General features: G+C 43.8%; 1 protein-coding gene across 3 annotated transcripts in view; it reads right to left on the reverse strand.

Moving 5' to 3' along the window:
- RUNX3 (RUNX family transcription factor 3) overlaps positions 1-16,134 on the reverse strand; it is a 210,778-nt gene extending 194,644 nt beyond the window's left edge. Inside the window, exons 1-3 of one of the 3 annotated variants that reach the window (XM_056560589.1) lie at positions 16,110-16,134; positions 15,330-15,472; positions 14,981-15,089 (exon numbers count right to left, since the gene is read on the reverse strand). In XM_056560589.1, the coding sequence (XP_056416564.1) occupies positions 14,981-15,038 (58 nt within the window). In that variant the 5' untranslated portion in view covers positions 15,039-15,089; positions 15,330-15,472; positions 16,110-16,134. Of the gene's footprint in view, positions 1-14,980; positions 15,686-16,109 lie in introns of those variants that run through there. The other 2 variants (XM_056560588.1, XM_056560590.1) reach the window with 2 other exon arrangements.
- Between the last annotated feature and the right edge of the window lie 9,407 nt (positions 16,135-25,541).

The raw sequence follows: 25,541 nt of genomic DNA on the forward strand, positions 1-25,541 counted from the left end.
CTCTGACTGCTGAGATAAGCGCGGTACAAGGGAGTAGACAAGAGCAAGGTCAGACGTAGCAGAAGGTCGGGACAGGCGGCAAGGTTCGTAGTCAATGGTGGAATAGCAGGAGGTCTGGAACACAGTATGGGTAACACAGTAAAGCTTTCTCAAGGCACAAGGCAACAAGATCCGGCGAGGGAGTGCAGGGGAAGTGAGGTATAAGTAGGGCAAGGAACAGGTGCAAGCTAATCAGGGTGATTGGGCCAGGCACCATCATTGGTGCACTGGCCCTTTAAATCTCAGAGCGCTGGCGCGCGCGCGCCCTAGAGAGCGGAGCCGCGCGCGCCAGAGCATGACAGCCGGGGACCGGGACAGGTTAGTGACCTGGGATGCGATTCGCGGGCGGGCGCGTCCCGCTATGCGAATCGCATCCCCGCCGGCCATGTCAGTGCAGCGCTCCCGGTCAGCGGGTCTGACCGGGGCGCTGCAGGGAGAGAAACGCCGCAAGCACTTCGGGGAGGAGCAGGGACCCGGAGCGCTCGGCGTAACAGGAGCTGGGTGCAGAAGGGACTTCATCATCATCAGGAGAAGAGGGTTGCAGGTTGCCGGTGAGGCAGCAGCTAAGCAAGCAAGGTGGTAGCATGGTTGGCAGTCAGCATGGTTGCAGAAGTGGAAAGTCTGCAGCCAAACGTGCCCGGGGTAGACCACCTGCTTCTTGGCAGCCTATTTTCCCGGGAGGTAGTGAAACAGGGGTTCCTGGAGTCAGCGGCAGTAGCAGTCAGCAGCAGTATCAGTGCGCACTGTTGGTGGGAAAATCAGCTACTCAGCGGTGTGGCCGTTTTGCACACTGCATGGCACACGTGTTAAATCTGGTTGTCAAGCGGTTACTGAAGTGTTCCCCATCTGCAAGACATCTTAACAATGGGAAGGAAACTTTGCATGCACTTCAGCCACTCGTACGCCGAAAAGCACACCCTCCTTGAGCTGCAACGTCAGAACGGCATCCCCCAACATAGGCTGATTTGCGACGTTTCCACACGTTGGAATGCCACCCTCCATATGTTGGACCAACTATACGAACAGAGAAAAGCCATAACCTATTTTTTGATGATCCAAGCGGGTAGGGGGACTACCCTGTGTAACTTCAATGTCAACCAGTGGCAGCTCATGCGTGACACCTGCCGTTTGCCCAGGCCTTTTGAGTAAGCCACAATATTAGTCAGTCGCCAGAATTATGGGATAAACAACGTCATTCCACTGCTTGATCTACTACAAAACGTGTTGGAAACAATGGCTGGTCACCTTCCACTGCCATGGCTGCTGGGTAGGGGTGGGGTGGCAGGAGCAGTACCAGCTCCATCCGCAGCAGCCTGAGTGTACAGCCGCAACTAGCAAAGTTTGCCCTGGAAAAGCTGACCTGCCCAGCCACTAGTGTGCCATCAAACGGAGTGTTTAGTGCGGAGGGGGCCATAGTCATCTCAAGGAGAACTTGCCTGTCCACAAAAAATGTGGAGAGACTGACCTTTGTGAAGATGAATCAGGCATGGATCAGCCAGAATTTCCACCCACCAATGCCTGATGCATCAGAGTAGATTGACCATTGTGCCATACCAACACTACACAAATATGGATAGTGAAAAACATGTTTATGGTGCTGCTCTCCAGTTACAGACATTCCTCACCATCAGACCACAAATAAGTATTGAGGATATGCATTAGCTAAAACTTTACTTTTCTTAGGATTAAATATATGTACTTAATTTTTTTTTAAATCAAACAAAAGGAAAGGTGTGCAAAATTTGTAACCCCATGTCTTTTGAATATGGAAATACCCCATGTGTGGACGACAAATGCTCTGCTGGTGCACTACAATGTTGAGAAGAGAAGGAGTCACATTTGGATTTTGGAAAGCAAATTTTGTTGAAATGGTTTTTGGGGGGCATGTCGCATTAAGGAAGCCCCTATGGTGCCAGAACAGCAACCCCCCCCCCCCACATGGCATACTATTTTGGAAACTACACCCCTCAAGGAACGTAACAAGAGGTACAGTGAGCCTTAACACCTCACAGGTGTTTGCTGACTTTTTGTTAAAGTTGGATGTGTAAATGAAAAAAAAAAATTTCAATAAAATGCTGGTTTTTCCCCAAATGTTAAATTTTTACAAGGGGTAATAGGAGAAAATGACCCCCAAAATTTGTAACCCCATTTCTTCTGAGTATGGAAATACCCCATGTGTGGACATCAAGTGCTCTGCTAGTGCACTACAATGCTCAGAAGAGGAGGAGCGCCATTGAGCTTTTGGAAAGAGAATTTCCTTGGAATGGAAAACAGGGGCCATGTGCGTTTACAAAGCCCCATGTGGTGCCAGAACAGTGGACCCCCCCCCCCCCCACATGTGACCCCATTGGAAACTACACCCCTCACAGAATTTTATAAGGGGTGCAGTGAGTTTTTACACCCCACTGGCGTTTGACAGATCTTTGGAACAGTGGGCTGTGCAAATGAAAAATTACATTTTTCATTTTCACGGACCACTGTTCCAAAAATCTGTCAGACACCTGTGGGGAGTAAGTGCTCACTGCCCCCCTTATTACATTACATGAGGGGTGAAGTTTCCAAAATGGGGTCACATGTGGGGGCAGGGGGGTCTATTGTTCTGGCACTACGGGGGCTTTGTAAACACACATGGCCTTAAATTCCGGACAAATTTTCTCTTCAAAAGCCCAAAAGCGCTCCTTCTCTTCTGAGCCTTGTAGTTCACCCGCAGAGCACTTTACATCCACATATGAGGTATTTTCTTACTCAGAAGAAATAGGGTTACAAATTTTGGGGGTCCTTTTTTGCTTTTACCGCTTGTGAAAATAAAAAGTATGGAGAAACACCAGCATGTTAGTGTAAACATTTTAATTTTTTTACACTAACAGGCTAGTGTAGACCCCAACTTTTCCTTTTCATAAGGGGTAAAAGGAGAAAAAGCCCCCAAAATTTGCAGTGCAATTGCTACCGAGTACGGAGATACCCCATATGTGGCCCAAAACTTTTTCCTTGATATACGACAGGGCTCCTAAGTGAGAGAGCACCATGCGCATTTGAGGACTGGATTAGGGATTGCATAGGGGTGGACATAGGGGTATTCTACGCTGTGATTCCCAGACAGGGTGCCTCCAGCTGTTGCTAAACTCCCAGCATGCCTGGACAGTCAGTGGCTGTCCGGAAATGCTGGGAGTTGTTGTTTTGCAAGAGCTGGAGGCTCTATTTTGGAAACACTGCCGTACAATACATTTTTCATTTTTATTGGGGGGAGGACAGTGTAAGGGGGTGTATATATAGTGTTTTATCCTTTATTATGTGTTAGTGTAGTGTAGTGTTTTTAGGGTACATTCACACTGGCAGGTTAACACTGAGTTTCCCGCTAGGAGTTTGCGCTTTGGCGAAAATTTTGCCGTAGCTCAAACTTCAAGCAGGAAACTCACTGTCCCTAATGAGTCCCTACTGAGTTGATCCAGAGGAAGGCAAAAAACCCTCATACTAGAGGTAAAAGTTCCTTACTGACTCCAAATATGGCATCAGAATAAATCCCTGGATCAATGTTCTGTCCCTTTAAATCTAGTATACATAACCAGCAATGTTCTTACTCTCCAAAAATGCATCCAGACCCCTTTTGAACTCTTTTACACAATTCACCATGACCATCTCCTCTGGCAGAGAGTTCCACAGTCTCACTGCTCTTACAGTAAAGAACCCCCATCTGTGCTGGTTTAGAAACCTTCTTTCCTCTAGACGTAGAGGATGCTCCCTTGTTATAGATACAGTCCTGGGTATGAATAGATCATGGGAGAGATATCTGTACGGTCCCCTATATTTATACATAGTTATTAGGTCTCCCCTAAGCCTTCTTTTTTCTAAACTAAATAACCCCAATTCTGATATGGCTAATAAAAAATACATAAAGTCAACAATGGTTTACTAAAAAGGCATATCTCGACCAGCAATACAGTATTCAGCGTTGCATAGTGCACTCATAATTACTGTCTCTGCTCGTAGCGGGACCAAGCTGTCCCCGCAGATAGACATTTTATATCTCCTGCCCAGCTCATCCCTACTACAAGCTTGAAAAAAAATGCCATAGTCTTAGCAGGCTGTGATTTGGGAAAACTGCCAGTCAGGGGAAAAAAATGTAAAACTCAAAAAAAGCCAAGTAGGTTTAGCCAAAATCTGGCTGCATAGTTTTTTCGCTGAAAAAGTGCAGCAGTGTTGGTGTTTTAACCCCTTAACAACCAAGGACATATATTTACCTCCTTGGCCGGATCCCGCGATATAACGCGGGGTCACGCGGTGACCCCGCGTCATATCGGGTCGGTCCTGGCATGTATCTGATGCCGGGACCCGGGGATAATAGCGCACGGCAGCGATCACGGGGCCGCGTGCTATTAACCCTTGAACGCCACGTCTAAAACAAAAGTGAAAGCTGCCCGGCTGCTCAGCGGGGCTGATCGGGACTACCGCAGTCAAAATGCGGTCTCCCGATCAGCTGTGACACGAGCGGAGGTCCTCTTACCTGCCTCTGGCGTGTCCCCTCGGCGATTGATTGCTCCAAGCCTGAGATTCAGGCTTGAGCAATCGACCGCCGACAACGCTGATCATTGCAAAGCTATGGCTTTGCAGGGAACAGTGCTGGCAATCAGTGTGTGCAGTGTTATAGGTCCCTATGGGAGCTATAACACTGCAAAAAAAAAAGTGTAAAAAAAGTTAATAAATGTGATTTATCCCTTTCCTTAATAAAAGTTCAAATCACCCCCCTTTTCCCATAAAAAAAACACCATGTAAATAAAAATAAATATAAACATGTGGTATCGCCGTGTGCATAAATGTCCGAACTATAAAAATATATCATTAATTAAACCGCACGGTCAATGGCGTACGCGCAAAAAAATTCCAAAGTCCAAAATAACATATTTTTGGTCACTTTTTATATCATGAAAAAATGAATAAAAAGCGATCAAAAAGTCAGATCAATACAAAAACAGTACCAATAAAAACTTCAGATCACAGCGCAAAACATTAGCCCTCATACCGCCCCATATGCATTTTAAACGTATACATTTTTCTGCATGTAGTTATGATTTTTTACAGAAGTACAAAAAAATCCAACCTATATAAGTAGGGTATAATTTTAATCGTATGGACCTACAGAATAAAGATAAGGTGTCATTTTTACCGAAAAATGGACTGCGTAGAAACAGAAGCCCCCAAAATTTACAAAATGGCGTTTTTTCTTCAATTTCATCGCACAATGATTTTTTTTCCCGTTTCGCTGTAGATTTTTGGGTAAAATGACTAATGTCACTGCAAAGTAGAATTGGTGGTGCAAAAAATAAGCCATCATATGGATTTTTAGGTGCAAAATTGAAAGGGTTATGATTTTTAAATGGTGAGGAGGAAAAATGAAAGTGCAAAAACGGAAAAACCCGTGGTCCTTAAGCGTTTAAAAAAGAAAAAAGTGGAAACTTAGCCTCAGGAGAGTTATGGGAGTTCAGGCTCCTATATTGTATACAGCAGTGCGCTATGCATCACTCCTTTCCTTCTTACACGTTGTTGGACAACACATTAGCTACACCAAGCTCCCCTAAGAGTCTAGACTAGACTCTAAAACAATAAGGTTTTATGAGATTAATAAGCAGAATGATTTCCAGAATGATTTGCCATACATTTGCCATAAATAGCCAACATTATAATTCTAACAGTACCTGTTGTTCTTTATAAGTTTGTTTTTATCCCCACTGTGGTTCTTTTTCTAGAGACAAACATAGAGACTAACAATCCGTGCACAGTTTGGGATCAAGTCCAATTAAACCTGAAAAAATCCCCAAACTCTCCAAAGAGGAATACTTTATATTCGGTTGGAGAGAAGGTATGTTTGTCTTTCAGAAATGTGTTGTAAGCTGAGTTGAAAATATATTGGAATATTGAGAAAATTAAATCAACAAAGGAGGAAGCTTTTGACTTCATATCCCATCCCCATATATTGTTGTCATATCCCAACCACATATCCCGTCCATACCACGACCTCCTATCCCGACCTCCTATGTCGACCTCCTATCCTGTCCTCCTATCCCGTCCTCCTATCCTGACCTCCTATCCCGACCTCCTAACTCGACCTCCTATCTCGATCTCCTATCCCGACCATCCCGTCCTCCTATCTTGACTTCCTATCTCGACCTCCTATCCCGACCTTCTATCCCGTCCTCATATCCCAAACTGTAAGATGTGTACCAGGTATTGAAATATCTCCAGCCGTACAGAAGTTATGTGAAAACATACATTTCCCATTGATTTGCATGGGACCTTAAACAAAAACCCCGACCCTCACAAATGGGGTAGTTAAGGCACTCACCTAGAGTAAATAATTGTGATTAAAGTATTTCTTGGCTGTTTATTCTGCACTGTGTTTTAAAGTATTACTGTTCTTGCTACTGACTCTTTGGACTGTGTCCCTGCTTATTTATGTATGCATGCCCTCCTTGCTTTGGTCTTCAGACCGTGTGCTCAAACAAATTTTCTGATGATTTTGTAGGCACATGCTCTTCTGGCTTCTCACCTTTGCAACATCACTGTTTTACTGTTTATCTCTTTGTCTACTGACTGTGTCTTAATGTGCTCTCCTGGTACTAATTCAGCAATACAAACACCTCCTGTGTAGAACCATTATTCCATCTTTATGTTCTCAAGATGCAACCTGGGCCCCTGGAAGCCAAGTCCAACCAACCTTGCAGTAGGCTCAGGTGAAGTCACAGGGGAAGGGTGAGACTCTGCTTACCAGAGTGGAGTGAAATATTGGTAGCTCTCTTTGGCCTTTGGCTGTCAATATGATCAGACCCCTAGTTGTCATTACAGGTGATTGACATACACAGGCAGTAAAAAGGTAGTAAATCCCTACAAAGCAGTTATCTCCACTCAAGTACCAATGTGATAAAGGATGTGCTGCATTCACTTTATTGGGATCTCAGCTGCAATATTCCAGCACGGACAGCCCCTACACAATGCAGAGAGCTATCTTCTTATGACAATGGTATGTCAGCACCCCACCAAGCTGAGTGGAACGATATGTATGTGGTAAAAGTCCCAGGATATTTTTTAACCTCTTAAGGACACATGACGTACGGGAACGTCATGTGTCCGATCCCGATCTATAACGCAGGGCCACGGCTTGGCCCCACGTCATAGCGGGTCGGGCCCGGCCTCTAACAACGGCCGGGACCCGTGTCTAATAGTGCGCGGCATTGATCGCAGTGCCGCGCGCTATTAACCCTTCAGACACGGCGTTCAAAGTTGAACGCCGCGTCTAAAGTGAAAGCATGCCGGTTAGCTCAGGGAGCTGTTCGGGATAGCCGCGGTGAAATCGTGGCATCCCGAACAGCTTACAGGACAGCCGGAGGGTCCCTACCTGCCTCCTCGCTGTCTGATCGCCGAATGACTGCTGAGTGCCTGAGATCCAGGCATGAGCAGTCAAGCGGCAGAATCATCGATCACTGGTTTCCTATGAGAAACCAGTGATCAATGTAAAAGATAAATGTGTGCAGTGTTATAGGACCCTATGGGAGCTATAACACTGCAAAAAAAAAGTGAAAAAAAAGTGAATAAAGATCATTTAACCCCTCCCCTAATAAAAGTTTGAATCCCCCCCTTTTCCCATAAAAAAAAAACACAGTGTAAATAAAAATAAACATATATGGTATCGTCGCGTGTGGAAATGTCCGGATAGGGGATAAGATGTCTGACCACGGGGGGGCCCACCGCTGGGACCCCTGCTATCTCCCTGGAGCACCCAGCATTCATTTAGAGCCTTTGAATTTAAGGGGTAGGAAAATATGCAGCAGCAAATATGCAGAAAAATATGTCACATGTGACTCTACCCTAAAGAGACAATCATGGAGCGTGAAGAGATTGGATGAACTTATATTCGGTGATGAATCACCAAACAGCCTTTGCTAAAGATGCATGGGAGTGGTGCTCGCATCATACACGGCAGGTTCTGGATGCAATCAGCAGCCGGGGACCCGCCCGTAATGGCCGACATCCGCAATCACACGGATGTCCGCCATTAACCCCTCAGATGCCGTGATCAGTGCAGATCACAGCATCTGCGGCAATGCACATGTTAAAATAGATGATTGTATCGCCCGCAGCGCTGCCGCGGTGATCTGATCCTCTGTAATGGCGGACGGAGGTCCCCTCACCTGCCTCCGTCCATCTCCCAGCATCTCCTGCTCTGGTCTGAGATCGAGCAGACCAGAGCAGGAGATAGCCAATAATACTGATCAGTGTCATGTCCTATGCATAGCACTGAACAGTATTAGCAATAAAATGATTGCTATAGATAGTCCCCTATGGGGACATAAAAAGTGTAAAAAAAAAGTTGAAAATTAAAAAAAAAAAAGTAAAAAAAAAGCGAAAAATCCCGTCCCCCAGTAAAAATGATAATTGTCAGTTTTTCACGTTTTACCCCCAAAAAGAATACATTATTCTTTTTTATAAACATATTTGGATAAATGTCCAAACTATCAAAATGTAATGTTAATGATCCCCTACCGTGAACGGCGTAAACACAAAAAAAATTTTAAAGTCCAAAAATGATGCTTTTTTGTCCCATTTTATTCCCAAAAAAAACGTAATAAAAAATGATCGAAAAGTTTTATATATGCAAATGTGGTATTGATAAAAAGTACAGATGACGGTGCAAAAAATTAGCCCTCATACTGCCCTATATACGGAAAAATGAAAAAGTTATAGGTTTTTAAAATAGGGCGGTTTTAGATTACTGATTTTGTACAAAAAGTTTTTTTTTACAAAAAGTGGGTATCATTTTAATCGTATTGACCCACAGAATAAACAACACATGTCATTTTTACCATAAAGTGTACAGTGTGAAAACGAAACCCTCCAAAATGTGCAAAATTGTGGTTTTCATTTAAATTTCCTCCCTAAAAAAATTATTTTTTTGGGTTCGCTGTACATTTTATGGTAAAATGAGAGGATTCATTACAAATTACAATTGGTCACGCAAAAAACAAGCCCTTATATGGGTCTGTAGATGGAATTATAAAAGAGTTATGGATTTTAGAAGGCGAGGAGGAAAAAACTAAAATGCAAAAGTAAAATTGGCCTGGTCCTTAAAGGGGTACTCCGGCGTTGTTATGTTTTTTTTTCAACCTTATGCCCTCTCCTGCCTGTTTTACTTACCCTACAGTTGTCTGACGTGTTGCGCTGTGTTTGCGTGTCTAATGCGTTTATTTTCGCGTCACACCTGAGTTGTACATTCTCCCCTTCTTCTGGTGTTTTTGCGCAAGTAAACTTCCTTTCCCATGAGCGTTTGCGGGCACATCACGTGTTTTGGGTGCTATTGTAGGTGGCGTTATTATGATTTGTTGGGCTGGGCTTCCCTTTATTTCCCTCCCTTCCCTATGCTTTTGTTGCCCCCCTGCCTTCTGCTTACCATGTTTTCCCCACCCCGAATCCACCCTTTTGTTTTCATTTTTCCAGTGGGCATGTGTGTGGGACCTTGCGTGCAGCCTAACCTGTTTGCGCTTGCGTTCCAGCTATAATGGCCAATCACCTTTGCAGCAGCATCACTAAAACGCGAGCGAATAAACATCTGCAGAAACAGCTGAACCCAACTAGATAATTTACAAATATTATAGCCGAACATTAAGCGCATGCGCAAAGTGAAAACATGACGTCGGCAGCGCTGTGGTGCAACCAAACATCACAGTTACAGCGAAGCATCACGGAGGAGAAGAGACGCCTATCACATGACACTAAGAATAGAGATTATTGGACAGGAAACAACAAATGAGGAGCTTCGAAACATAGAAAGGCACAACCCAACAAGGAGGAACTAAGGAAAACGCTATGAATATTCAAACAAGGGGGGCGGCAAGGAGGAGACCCAGAGGATGCAAAGTGTGAGGTCACGAACGCAATATGGCCGCCGAACAGAGAAAAAAAAACGGGGTCGTGAGCAAGGCTAAACCAGCAAAACTACAATACTTCCGCCGAGGAAAAAAGGTAAGATTGCACAGAAACTGTAAGGCATGCCCACAACGAAAAAAGCACATAAATGAAGCACAACCACATACACAACATACTACAAAAACACTCCAGCGCCGGAGTACCCCTTTAAGGTTAAAATGGACTTGGTCCTAAGAACAGGCATATCAACTGAAAGATATGGGAAACAAATAGACTGGCTCTCAATCCAGTAACAAGCTTATAATATATGTATAATATAGTTTATCTTTAGGTAGGGACAACCTGTAACTGGCATTTTATAGTTAGTAGCCGTTCCTCCCCTGAATTTTATGGTTAGTAATTCCCTAATTCCCCCCCCCCCCCCATATCTAGAAAAAAAATGTGCCATTAAAGGGAACCCTTCACTAATTTCATGCTGTTTGAACCACGGGCAGCATGAAGCAGGAAAAGCTCCAATGCTGTATAATTTACACTCAATAGATGCACCATTTTAGAGGAATCATCATTCCAACCTTTATTAATGAAGGTCAGTGGGGCAGGGGGAAGCCACCAGGGACCACCTCGATGACCTGGAGCCCTGTTTCCAGCTAAAGGCCAAGTTATTATGATGATTCCACTGAAACGGTGCAGCTTTTCTAAGCAAATTATACAGTATTGTGATAGGAGATCCTGTCCTTGTTTCCACATTTACTGTGGTGGTTACATGAATACAGTAGGTATTTAACTTAGTTTCCAGGGGACAGTCTCATTATTGTTTTGTTTATTTTTCAGTCTATACGTTTATTTTTGCTTGTGTGGAAAAATGAAAATTTTTATGGTAATTACAGTAATGTTCATCTAATTTTATTTTATTTTTACAGATTACTGCCAGATAGTGAAGCATGTTCTTTTTTCTATCATCTATTTCTGTTTTCTGATCATTTTGGGTTTAGTACAGCCATCTTTCCCTGAACTGTTTTTAACAGCAAAAATTATTCTGACCTAAGGTAGCCATGTAGTCTAACATGATAACAACAAAAACTTCCCTATAAAAAAAATACTTTACAAAGAGATTAATAAGACTTAGCCAGACACTTATGGAAATTGGAAAAAGGGGCTGATAAGGAGGTGTGGCTTAAATTGTGCCAAAAAAACATCATTAAACTAAAACACCACAGGAGTGGTGTAGACTGAGCACACCGTGTAAACTGCTCAAGGTTTTCAAACAACAGGAGAATTTTTTTACCTTTGACTGTCTTGTCTAAGAAAACCTGAGCAAGTTTTTGAATATGTCTCCTAAAGTATCTGGGATGTTAAAATGGCTAATGCCTAGATATTTATGTTTACCCAAAATATTTAGGGAGGACACATTCACTTTTTATTACCAGAAGATTAAGTGATAGTAGCCCCATAATGACACAGGACGTAAATGGTAACGCATCAGGATGCATCGGATTGCGGGGATCCGATCATACAACATGGCGGCCGAAGGTCCCCTTACCTGCTCCGACTGTTATCCCAGGGTCTTTTCATCTGATCTGAGATCGAACAGACGAGAGAAGAAGATTGCGGATAATACTGATCAGTGTTATGCCAATGCATAGCACTGTTCAGTATCTGCAATCTTTTGATTGATATAAATAGTCCACTATGGGGACATAAAAAGTACAAAACAAAAGTTTGTGAATCTGACTGAGACTTCCGGCAACGGCTTCCGGCAACGCTGGAGGCTTCGGATCCCGACCACGCGAGCGGAAGAGCGTGACATCACGACTCCGCCCCCCGTGTCACATCACGCCCTGCCCCTCAATGCAAGTCTTAACGTCACGCTCTTCCGCTCGCGTGGTCGGGATCCGATGCCTCCAGCGTTGCCGGAATCCGTTGAGGTGGGTGCTGCAGCCGAGATCCCGGGGGTCCCCAGCAGCGGGACCCCCGCTATCTGACATCTTATCCCCTATCCTTTGGATAGGGGATAAGATGTCTAGGGGCGGAGTACCCCTTTAAGGCCAAAATGGGCTGTGTTACCAAAAACAATAAATGAAAAAAAAAAATCTTTTATTATAGAAATATCAATAAATCAGTGATCACTTTATTACTTTCAAACAGGCCACAAGGAAATTTCCCCATAACAGGCATTTTGAAAGCGGTACAAGAGCCTTATCAGACATGATCAGACATTTTTGGTATATCTTATCAATATGCCATTAACTGCAGTAAGTCTACACTAGAACTCATATAATAATGCAATCAGAGGCAATGAAGCAAGTATCTTTGAGAAGCAATTTTACACAAAAAAGGTTAATACTTTGTTAAAGGGGTTGTCCCAGCTTGTTCCTTCTGGACTTCTCTGTTGCTCTGCCCTGTTTGCCGAGGTCAGAGGAGCGTAGAAAACTGTAATGAGCATGCTGGGACAACCCCATTTAAGATAAAGTGTCAATGATTACTCAGGTAAGTTATAAAACTTGTTGTAAATTTGACTTGGCATTACAGTGGCGATTGGTGAATTATTAGTAAAAACTACAAACCATAGATACAAATATTATATACAAGTGCTTGTTCAGACAACAATTAGAGCCTCCGAGGCACAGATACATCTGGAAACTGTCCAATTGACATGCTGACGTATCTAGGTGGGAACAGGCATGAGCCACATTAATTACAATTAACCTAGTGACTAGGTTCGGGTAGGTTTCTGGGTGAATACATGTTTTGGCTTGGACTGACAAGTGTGCTTTGCAGCACTTTACAGTCCGAGATGAAACCCAGATACGTTCAGAAAATGACCTGAACGTAGTCACTAACCAACTACGCTCAGACCATTGAAATAAATGGGCTCTGTGCCTGTCTGTGCATGGATAATTCAGTGTGTCATTTTGACAGGATTCGGGATACATACATGCCCCAGGGGCACAAATCGAGGTGTGAACCCTGCCTAAGTAAAGCTTAAGGATAGTTTGATCAGTTCTGCAGCTTCAAAATTCTGTGGTAAACAGGACTGACTGCAGAAGAATCTTTATGGATCTTTTTACATTTTATATATGAGAATCTATTCTGCAGGTTCTGCACGCAAGGGAACAGCATATCTGCATATATATAATTCCCACAACTCCACAAACCTGTGTTACCCAAGAAACAGTTTACCCTTAGAGGTTTATCTCTTGGGTGGCTAAATCTGAATTATAGCCATTTCTGCCATGCATATAAGTTTGTAAAAGGGGAGTAAAAAAAACGAGTGTGGCTTACTGCTTGGTCAGAATTTAAACATGTTTATGACATGTAGCATTTAAAAAAGTCACAAACATTTTTAGAAAAAACTTGCACCTCTACTACACATAGATGCTGGTATAGAAAAAGTGCCAATAATTTGAGCTAGTGCGAAAACTACAGTATTTGCACTGAATCATGTGATAGATTTACTAAAGAGGGCACAGGCATCTTCAAACTCCATTAAATCCTATCTCAATATATTGGGCAAGCTTTATTTGGGATCTCTACCTTAAATAAACTTATCCCCTATCCACAGTGTTCGATTACTAGGAGTCTGAGCTCGGTGACCCCCGTGATCTCCTGAACAGAGCCCCAGTTTATCTAGACTGGAGTACCCCTTAACAGTGATTAAATCCAGACCCAAAACATGTTTTTTTTTATCTGTTTCTTTTTTTTCTTTTTTCTTTATTACTTTTTTTTATATCTTATTTCAGTACATTATTATGGGGCAGCCAGCTTGCAGTTAGAGATATACTTTACAGAAAGCCCCAAGGACAAAGACACAATAGACTGGACCAGACCCTATTCACATGGGATCATTTTCTAGGCACTGGTGAAACCATTCGCTGTAATCTCACTGAAGTGATCTCTACCAAACAGGAAGTGTCAGTTTATTATTAGGCCTTGTGTCCAGAATAAAAATTGCAAGACTACACGTATACTTAATATATAGATAGTAAAATAAATCTTGAAAAATATGTTTAACATTAAAACTGAATTTAAATAATATATATTTTCTGATGACAAATTCCCATAATGCACCATAGTTATATAGTTAATAAATAGGTCAAAATAAAAGACCAGTCAAATCCATCAAGTCTCATATGTAACTGTATTATCTATGAGAAACTGAAAGAAAAACTCCCTTGACAACTATTGCTAATTTTACATTTGGGGGGGGGGGGGGATACCTTCTGAGTCCATGGGGCAGTCAGATAATTTGTATGAATCACGTGAAAGTCATCCATCGCTATTAAACACTTAATGTTATCGTGTTGTGGTTTTGTTTTTTTAAGTTTTAATTTTCTTTCTTCATTTTTTAAAAATAAATAAAACTGTAAATCTAGTATCAAAATAATTTAAGAAACATATTAAGGAATTCTGTACAATAACATTAACAGTAATAATACTGTATGCAATGGCTATAAAATAGAATAAGGTAGATGGTAGAAATGTCCGACATCCGGTGATCACTCCTTTTAGTTTTCACCAAGATAGAAATAGCAACAATAATCTGTAATCTGCAAATTTGTGGAGAATAATAGTAAAACAGTCTATATTTTGATAAGATGTGAAGCCGTGCAGAAACAGACCTTTTCTTTGCCATAATGCCCTATTCTTGGTTTGTTTTAGCTGCTAATGAACAATTCTGTTAAAACCACTATAACTTTCCATACATACAGTTTTATCAGTGATAAGGCACTTTCTTTATTGCCGAGATTGAGCATGCAAAAAAAACATTCCAGCATTAAAAAGTTGCGTATAGGAAATAATATAAAGAAATACAAGCAAAGCTCAAAAGACACTGTAGAAAAACTGTGAAACAAAAGCTTTGCTTTACTTCTTCTGGACTTATATTCCAACCACTTCCTAAACCTCAACCTGGCATGAGTCTAGTAAATAACATCAGACCCCACAATATATACAGTAGACGAATGCATCTGGTAATTATCTTGCAGAAAGCTATGCCCCTATTCATATGTTTAAAAAAAATACTACTCACCACGGAAAAAGCCATTGGTAAATGCAGCAAACGGGTCGAAGGGATGACTGGGCTCCATGCTGGTGGCCTACTTGAAGGCGACAGTTTATTCCTTGTGGTTTAGACTTAACTGGCAGAAAGAAGAGGAAAAAATAAATTCAATAGCATACAATAGGCAGTTCCCTAAAGACAATGAGTGTCTCTGAGTTTGTATGGCCACAGGAATGTGCAACCACTAATTTGCAGCATGATTTTTCTTTCCACAGAATAGAACACAAGCGAGACATGGATGTTAAAGCTTAGAGAGAGAGAGAGAGGGAGAGGGAGGAGAAAAATGATCGAGTATGAGAAGTTTATGAAGAAACATTACCTTTCTTTTTTCCGCAAACAAATAGGTTGGTTTGATAATATTAGATGTGGTGCTGAAAGTTGCAGACAGTGTTAAGATTTCAACGCTGTACTGACTGTGGTCATGTGGTTGTGTGTACAAGGCCTCAAAGAGTTCTAAGTCAACTGGAGAAAAAAGACAACGCAGTCATTTACAGAGTAGATGGGGATGATCACCTGATCTTTGATGTCTAAACCCTGTACAGCGTCTGTGGCTTTCTCTTAGTCTTTTTGATTGGGGCTGAGCTGACTCACTGCGTGTGGAGGAAGGATTCAGTTGTACAACACTTAATACTGCCTTCTAAATAATACTACGACCTATGGAAAGGACTGATAACATTCTGATTTAGAGACTTTATACTGATCTATAGCAATACTGTATGCAGATTATGCTTATATGAATGTATTGTATACCATGTACTTTATCTTCATATTTAATATAATCTGTCAAAACTGTAAGAAGATTATAGGTACTACTATATATGTTGATATGAATGTACTGTATGCAGAGGCCATGTACTATATCTTCATATGAATATAATCTGTCAAAACCGTAAGAAGATTACATGAACTACTGTATATATTCATATGAATGTACTCTATGACAATGCCATGTACTGTATCCTTATATAAATGTAATCTTCATGAAACCTTTGTGTAGATTACTGTATTATATGAATATATGAATGTATTATACTTTAATGCGATACACTATATTACTGTATACATTTGCTGTGTGTATAGGGGATGACATGTATCATACCTTAATATAAATGTACAGAAGTTGCCAACTTTAATCTGAAAAATATAATACACCACATGCTAATAAAATAAACACAGTGTAACCTGTTGAATATCAATTTAATGTTTGATTCATCTGTAATGTATGTAGAGGCCCTGTATTGTATATCAATGAGAATGTACTGTATGTAGAAAACATACTGTACAATAAATGTCTTATAAAGGTAATAATATTTACAATAAAATTGCACATATTCCAAAAACCAATAAACATCATTACATTTATACAGATTTTATGAAACATATCTAAAGCATGTACTGCAAGGAAGGGCACTCTGAGGCTATATTACACACATTGCAGTTATTGTGCCAAAACCAGAAGAGGATTTAAAAGTAATGGGAAATATAAATGAAAGAGTCAGGGTGCATTCACACTACAGAATGTCCAAGTGGAGAAATTCCACATAGAAATTGCATGACAGCAGCCTCCCATTGTTTTCAATGGTGCCTGCATACTGCTGAGTTTCTACTACAGTAATTTAAATTCCAGACTCCATTTAAAAGAATAAATATGTTCATTCTAGTATTCACGTCAATAGGAGCTGAGACTGCAGTAACGCGTAACTGCCACTACATGGTGTACAGAGCTAACTGATTATGACCACATTCTCTGCATAGTGTGGGAGTGGATAGGTGGGGGGCCATGTGTTGGCATTGTGTTGACAGATATATAGTCCATAACTTCACTTTCCCGATCCCCTCTTGGGGACTTGGTGCCATATTGCATTTTGTCTCAGGCAGCATAAAGATACTTTGCCATGTTGAAGAATACAGGGTACACTATACTGGTATTGGATACTGATGTACTTCTTACTGGTACAAAGGGTTAAGCAAATGTGTTTGTTTGTGGTCTAATACCTCAGAAGTATTAAATCACATAGATGCATCAAAGTGATAATTGATCTGATCCTTGAGGGAAAGTTAAAAGGGTTGTACAAGATTAGTAAAACATGACAGCTTTCTTCCAAAAACAGTGCCAAATCTGTACAAAAATGTCTGTGTAGTATTGCCATTTATCCCACTTCAATGGAGCCAACGGACAGGCATGGCCCTGATTCTAGAAAAAAGCCGCCATGTTTTTCTCATCCTGTACAACCCATTTTAAATGCTATGACAGTCAGAGGCAAAGACCTTAGGCAAAGAGATGGTTAAATTTGAGGCGAATAACCCTGTTAAACATAAAACATCCGTAGAATTTCAAAGCTGATGATCTGCTGCTACTTACAGTTCCAAAGTGAAATGTTGGCTTAACAATGTGTTGTTTCTAACAATGCTTGGCTAACACTTCCCAACATTTCTCTTTGATTTGTTTTGTAAATAGAAACAGCAATGGCTGGTAATTAATGCAATATATTAAAGCAGGAAAATACTACATTGGGTTATTGTGTCAGGATTTGTAGGATCATAGAATCATGAGCATATAGAAGAAAAGGAGACAGATTAGGGTTAAACGACAGCTGTGACATTTACTATGGGGCCTATACTTGTCATATGAAAAGACTTTTTACAATCTTGCATGGTGTTGTTAGATTGACCCTTCAGAGTGGTGACAAGATGACGAGTGCTTTTATTAAGCCCCTGAGAGTCCCTCTCCATGGTGCGCAGCATTTTTTCATTCTTTCTTTTCAGGGGGAGGGACCAGAGCTGGGCTGCATGTCAGCAGTACTCACACAATTACTTCCTTCCTTAGTTTTCTGAACAGTCAAAGCACAGGTCTCACTCCTTGCAGTGCTAGTGAAAGTGTATTGAACTGATAAAGGTTGCACTGTGCTGTGGGAGGATATAGAGTAAACTTCTTGAGATGGTAAGTGGGGTCAAAGAGGTTACTGAAGCACTAGCTCTGCAATGTGCTATGTGAGAAGAAAGGGGAAAAAAACAGCAACACAACAAGGAAGGCCTTGATTTACTGTGGAGCCAGAGCTGGTGCACAGAGCGAACTTTAGAGATGAGAGGAAGGCCTTGATTTACTTTTGAGGAAGAGCTTTGGTCTTTCTAGAGGAGGTAGACAGGTTCACAAATTGCAAGTACACATTCTTGGCTTTTTTTCTCTTTCCCCTCTCCTGCACATAGCAATAGCTAAGCCTCCCTTCCTGTGTTCAGTCTTGTTCGGTGATTATTTAAAGGGTACTCCTACCCTAGACATCTTATCCCCAATCTTTGTGACGTCACACCCTGTACCCTCAATGCAAATGGTGTGACGTCAAGAGGGGGCGGAGCCCTGAAGTCACGATCCTCCGGCCCCTGTATCGCCCGTCATCAGGCATGTAGCGAAGTTCACTCCGTGCACCAGATGACAGGGGGTGCTGCAGGAGAGATTGTGGGGGGGGGGGGGGATAAGGTGTCTAGGGGCAGAGTATCCCTTTAAGGGAGTCCACTGTCATTTTCAGTTACTAAGAAAGTTTTAGACACTTCTTAGACACTTTTTCATCTGGGCTGAAAAAGGAGGTTGCTTCTTAGAAAAAGGGCATTGCAGAGTAAACAAAAGAGAATTTACCAAATGTATAGTTTGGTGCACAGTTCTAGTGTTAAGTAAGCCAACTAACAGTTGGTCAAAATTTATCCTACACAGTCTACAGATTTTGATCAAGACAGATTTATCAAACAGCCGTAGCCAAAATTTGCATTGTCTAATGATTAGTCAGTTTTAGTAAGTTGCCCCTAATGTGTACAGTATTGCTTAACGGAATTAAAGCGTGGGCTTAGAAAAATTGCATTTTCCAAGTTTATTTTTAGATGTGCTTTAACCAAGCCTATTAAGAAAACTGTTCTGCAGGTAAGTTCTGCCTTGAGCTTGGTTCTCACACAACAAAACCACACACATTTTACCATGAATGTTCATGGTTTGTGGTGCAGTTTTGGGCCACTCCCTTTTCTCATGAAATGTTTCATGATATTTTAACACTAATGCTACATATGTGTCACGATGCCGGCTGGCAGGAGGTGGATCCTCTGTGCCAGAGAGGGATTGGCGTGGACCGTGCTAGTGGACCGGTTCTAAGTTACTACTGGTATTCACCAGAGCCCGCCGCAAAGCGGGATGGTCTTGCAGCGGCGGTAGTAACCAGGTCGTATCCACTAGCAACGGCTCAACCTCTCTGACTGCTGAAGATAGGCGCGGTACAAGGGAGTAGACAAGAGCAAGGTCGGACGTAGCAGAAGGTCGGGCTCCAGAGTCGGCCACCAATAGAAACGAGAGATGAGTTGCAAGGACTTTTTGATGCCCGCATGGCCAGCGAGGTGGGAGGAGTGACCCCATTTGAGGATTCTGAGGCGTTGGCGTGGAGAAACGAAGGTCTTCCCTGGAGGAGTTTGCCTGATGGAGGCTGGAGAAGTGGAGATCAGGCAGTCAGGAGGAATGATGTGTTGCGGAGAGAGCTCTACTTCCGAGGCATCCGAGGAACGAGAGAGAGCATCGGCCCTAACGTTCTTGTCGGCAGGGCGAAAATGAATTTCAAAATTAAAACGGGCAAAGAACAGAGACCACCTGGCCTGGCGAGGATTCAGCCGTTGGGCAGACTGGAGATAGGAGAGATTCTTGTGATCGGTGTAAATGATAACTGGACATTTTGATCCCTCCAGCAGATGCCTCCATTCCTCAAGTGCCAATTTAATGGCCAGTAATTCTCGATCCCCGATGGAGTAGTTCCTCTCCGCCGGAGAGAAGGTCCTAGAAAAAAAACCACAAGTAACAGCATGCCCGGAAGAATTTTTTTGTAGAAGGACCGCTCCAGCTCCCACTGAGGAGGCATCAACCTCCAATAGGAAGGGTTTAGACGGGTCAGGTCTGGAGAGCACGGGAGCAGAAGAGAAGGCAGACTTGAGCCGTTTGAATGCATCTTCCGCTTGAGGAGGCCAGGCCTTAGGATTGGCATTCTTCTTGGTTAAAGCCACGATAGGAGCCACAATAGTGGAAAAATGTGGAATAAATTGTCTGTAATAATTGGCGAACCCCAAAAAACGTTGGATAGCACGGAGTCCGGAGGGGCGTGGCCAATCTAAGACGGCAGAGAGTTTATCTGGGTCCATTTGTAGTCCCTGGCCAGAGACCAAGTATCCTAGGAAAGGAAGAGATTGACATTCAAACAGACATTTCTCCATTTTGGCATAAAGTTGATTGTCTCGAAGTCTCTGAAGAACCATGCGGACATGCTGGCGGTGTTCTTCTAAGTTGGCAGAAAAAATCAGAATATCGTCCAGATACACAACAACACAGGAATATAAGAGATCACGAAAAATTTCATTAACAAAGTCTTGGAAGACGGCAGGAGCGTTGCACAGGCCAAAGGGCATGACCAGATACTCAAAGTGTCCATCTCTAGTGTTAAATGCAGTTTTCCATTCGTCCCCCTCCCTGATGCGGATGAGATTATAAGCACCTCTTAAGTCCAGTTTGGTAAAGATGTGGGCACCTTGAAGGCGATCAAAGAGTTCTGAGATAAGAGGTAGGGGGTAGCGGTTTTTTACCGTGATTTTATTAAGTCCGCGGTAATCAATGCAAGGACGTAAGGAGCCATCTTTTTTGGACACAAAGAAAAATCCAGCTCCGGCAGGAGAGGAGGATTTGCGGATAAACCCCTTTTTTAAATTTTCCTGGATGTATTCAGACATAGCAAGAGTCTCTGGGGCGGACAGAGGATAAATTCTGCCCCGGGGTGGAGTAGTGCCCGGGAGGAGGTCAATAGGACAGTCATAAGGCCTGTGAGGAGGTAAAGTCTCAGCTTGTTTTTTGCAAAATACGTCGGCATAGTCCATATAAGCCTTAGGGAGACCGGTTACAGGGGGAACCACAGGGTCACGGCAGGAAGTACTGGGAACAGGTTTAAGACACTCCTTGAAACAAGAAGTACCCCAGGCCTTGATCTCTCCTGTGGACCAATCAAGGGTTGGGGAATGGCGTTGAAGCCATGGTAGTCCAAGGAGAATTTCGGAAGTGCAATTGGAGAGGACCAAAAACTCAATTTTTTCGTGATGAGGTCCGATGCACAATAGGAGGGGCTCCGTGCGGTAACGTACGGTACAGTCCAATCTTTCATTGTTAACACAATTGATGTAGAGGGGTCTGGCGAGACTGGTCACCGGGATGTTGAACCTGTTGATGAGAGAGGCCAAAATAAAATTTCCTGCAGATCCGGAATCCAAGAAGGCCATAGTAGAGAAGGAGAAGGTAGAGGCAGATATCCGCACAGGAACAGTAAGGCGTGGAGAAGTAGAGTTGACATCAAGAACTGTCTCACCTTTGTGCGGAGTCAGCGTACGTCTTTCCAGGCGGGGAGGACGGATAGGACAATCCTTCAGGAAGTGTTCGGTACCGGCACAGTACAGGCAAAGATTCTCCATGCGGCGTCGTGTCCTCTCTTGAGGTGTCAAGCGAGACCGGTCAGCTTGCATAGCCTCCACGGCGGGAGGCACAGGAACGGATTGCAGAGGACCAGAGGAGAGAGGAGCCGGGGAGAAAAAACGCCTCGTGCGAACAAAGTCCATATCCTGGCGGAGTTCTTGACGCCTTTCGGAAAAACGCATGTCAATGCGAGTGGCTAGATGAATGAGTTCATGCAGGTTAGCAGGAATTTCTCGTGCGGCCAGAACATCTTTAATGTTGCTGGATAGGCCTTTTTTAAAGGTCGCGCAGAGGGCCTCATTATTCCAGGACAATTCGGAAGCAAGAGTACGGAATTGTATGGCGTACTCGCCAACGGAAGAATTACCCTGGACCAGGTTCAGCAGGGCAGTCTCAGCAGAAGAGGCTCGGGCAGGTTCCTCAAAGACACTTCGAATTTCCGAGAAGAAGGAGTGTACAGGAAACTGGTCCGACATCATCTCCAAGTGCAGGGAACATTGTGAAAGAAAGCCACGGCAAAACTTAGAGTCCCCATCAAATTTATCCGGCAAGGATAGTCGTAGGCCGGAAGCGGCCACTCGCTGCGGAGGAGGTGCAGGAGCTGGCGGAGGAGATGATTGCTGAAGCTGTGGTAGTAGCTGCTGTAGCATCACGGTCAGTTGAGACAGCTGATGGCCTTGTTGCGCTATCTGTTGTGACTGCTGGGCGACCACCGTGGTGAGGTCGGCGACAACTGGCAGAGGAACTTCAGCGGGATCCATGGCCGGATCTACTGTCACGATGCCGGCTGGCAGGAGGTGGATCCTCTGTGCCAGAGACGGATTGGCGTGGACCGTGCTAGTGGACCGGTTCTAAGTTACTACTGGTATTCACCAGAGCCCGCCGCAAAGCGGGATGGTCTTGCAGCGGCGGTAGTAACCAGGTCGTATCCACTAGCAACGGCTCAACCTCTCTGACTGCTGAAGATAGGCGCGGTACAAGGGAGTAGACAAGAGCAAGGTCGGACGTAGCAGAAGGTCGGGGCAGGCAGCAAGGATCGTAGTCAGGGGCAACGGCAAGAGGTCTGGAACACAGGCTAGGAACACACAAGGAAACGCTTTCACTGGCACGATGGCAACAAGATCCGGCGAGGGAGTGCAGGGGAAGTGAGGTATACATAGGGAGTGCACAGGTGAACACACTAATTAGAACCACTGCGCCAATCAGGGGCGCAGTGGCCCTTTAAATCGCAGAGACCCGGCGCGCGCGCGCCCTAGGGAGCGGGGCCGCGCGCGCCGGGACAAGACCGACGGAGAGCGAGTCAGGTACGGGAGCCGGGGTGCGCATCGCGAGCGGGCGCCACCCGCATCGCGAATCGCATCCCGGCTGGAGGCGGTATCTCAGCGCACCCGGTCAGTGGATCTGACCGGGGCGCTGCAGTAGCGAGGATGTTGCGAGCGCTCCGGGGAGGAGCGGGGACCCGGAGCGCTCGGCGTAACAATATGAGATCAGCCTAAAATTTAATTTTACTTTAAGTAGTTGTTACTTGTTTGGTGGTTGGTGGTGCATCCCCTAAATAAGAACCTATTCCCACCTATCCACCTGCAGTTTGCACGCATCCTACATGCTGCTTTGGCACAGTTTACATCAGAATTACATCCGGTTTTGGTGCAGCTTTGCATGTATGTCAATAGACCTGCATTTTTCTTCAGGTTTCTGATCGTTCAGCTGCAAAAAAAGCTACATGTAAACTGTGCCAAAGATGCGTACAAGGGGATACTCAACTTGTGATATGATTACATACCAGACTGAAATTGTATGAGGTGCTGTGTGTGGGGGTGCTGTGTGTGTGTGTTTGAGGGGTGCTGTGTGTGAGGTGCTGTGTGTTTGAGGGGTGCTGTGTGTGGGGGTGATGTGTAGACCTGCATCCTCCGAAGGCAGAGCGGGGAGAGGGGAGATGCGTGCAGTATGTCCCCCTTCACACATAGAAATCATCCCCAGTCTGTAATGTCCTGTCCCCCCCCTCATCCGCAGCCCATGAAGTATGTCCCCCTTCACACATAGAAATCATCCCCAGTCTGTAATGTCCTGTCCCCCCCTCATCCCCAGCCCATGAAGTATGTCACCCTTCACACATAGAAATCCTCCCCAGTCTGTGATGTCCCCCCTCCCCTTATCCCCAGCCCATGCAGTATGTCCCCCTTCACGTATAGAAATCATCCCCAGTCTGTGATGTCCCCATCCCATGCAGTATGTCCCCCTTCACACATAGAAATCATTAGGGAGGGGAGATGAGGAGCCATGTTCGTCCTCTCTCCCCTGCTCTGGCTTCTTTTCCCCGTGGAAATTTGCATCCTCCGAAGGCAGAGCAGGGGCAGGGGAGATGAGAAGCTGTGTATGTCCTCTCTCCCCTGCTCTGCCTTCTTTCTCCTGTGCAGACCTGCTTCCTCTGCTCTGCCTTTGCTCCACTCAGCTCTAGCTTCGGAAACCTTCGGAGAGCTGAGTGGAGGAGCGGTCGCAAGTTTCCACCTCACACCGGCGGAGCGCATCTAAAGGCATCCATGGCGAACTATGGCCACGTGTGGCATGCGTGCCATAGGTTCGCCATTACTGCCCTAGTGTCTACTCATGCTGCTGCCAACTCCAAGCTGTGCCATTCAGATACTATATCGTCTCCCCATGCTGCAACAAACTCCAGACAGTCATTCAGCCACTATATGGTCTCCTCATACTGATGCTGCATCCAGGCTCTGTCATTGTGCTGCCATTTGACATGTGACTCTTTGTTATATTTGGTCCTTTTTACCCACACTCCGGGACCCGGGAAACTTTAACTTGGGAGTTAAAATTTCAATTTAAAAATTCTCAATTTTAATAAAAAAAATCTTAAATTTCTATTCAAAAATCTTAAATTTCAATGGTCTCCTCATGCTTCTGTCAACTCCAGGCTGTGCCATTCAGACACTATATGGCCTCCTCATGTTTTAGCCAAATCCACACTGTGTCATTCAGCCACTATATGGTATCCTCATGCTTCAGCCACCTCCAGGCTGTGCCATTCAGCCAATATATGGTTTACCGATGCTGCTGGGCCTGGGCCTAAAAATAAAGCACTAGCTACCATAAATCTTCAATTTAAATTTCAAAATTCCTCTTTTAATCTTAGGGATTGTGAAGCCCTAGTGTCTACTCATGCTGCTGTCAGCTCCAAGCTGTGTCATTCAGCAACTATATGTTCTTCCTATTCTGCCAACACCTCCACACTGTGTCATTCAACCACTATATGGTCTCCTCATGCTGCCAACACCGCCACTCTGTGTCATTTAGCCACTATATGGTCTCCTCATGCTGCCAACACCTCCACGCTGTGTCATTCAGCCACTATATGGTCTTCCCATGCTGCCAACACCTCCACGCTGTGTCATTCAGCCACTTTATGGTCTCCTCATACTGCTGCCACCTCCAGGCTCTGTCATTGTGCCGCTCTGCAGTGATTCTAAAAGCGATGCCTGTAATATGCATGTCATACTGAATAACAGTATTATTTCACTACCCCAGCACACTCCATATGCATGTTAGAACAAAGCAAAGTGTTCTACATCCCTATTGAGGCTCTCTGTAGGCCAGAAATAGCCATTTTGGTGGGACAGTGTCAAAAGCCTTACTAAAATCTAGATATGTGAGGTCTACTGGACCTCCGCCATCTATTATTTTAGTCACCCAGTCAAAAAAATCAATAAGATTTGTTTGACATGATTTCGTTGAAGTAAACCAATGTTGTTTTTCATCTTGCAAACCATGGGATTTTAGATGTTCCACAATCCTATCTTTTAGTAGGGTTTCCATTAATTTCCCAACTATTGATGTCAGACTTACTGGCCTATAGTTGTTTGATTCTTCCCTATAGTTGCTTGAATGGGCACGACATTTGCTAATTTCCAATCTTCCGGGACGACTCCTGTTATCAGTAATTGGTTAAATAAATCTGTTAACGGTTTTGCCAGCTCCCCATTAAGCTCTTTTAATTCTTTTGGGTGTATCCCATCAGGCCTCCGTCAGTTATTAGTCTTTACTTTA

The sequence above is a fragment of the Hyla sarda genome, chromosome 2 (genome assembly GCF_029499605.1).
Source record: "Hyla sarda isolate aHylSar1 chromosome 2, aHylSar1.hap1, whole genome shotgun sequence".
NCBI lineage: Eukaryota > Metazoa > Chordata > Amphibia > Anura > Hylidae > Hyla > Hyla sarda.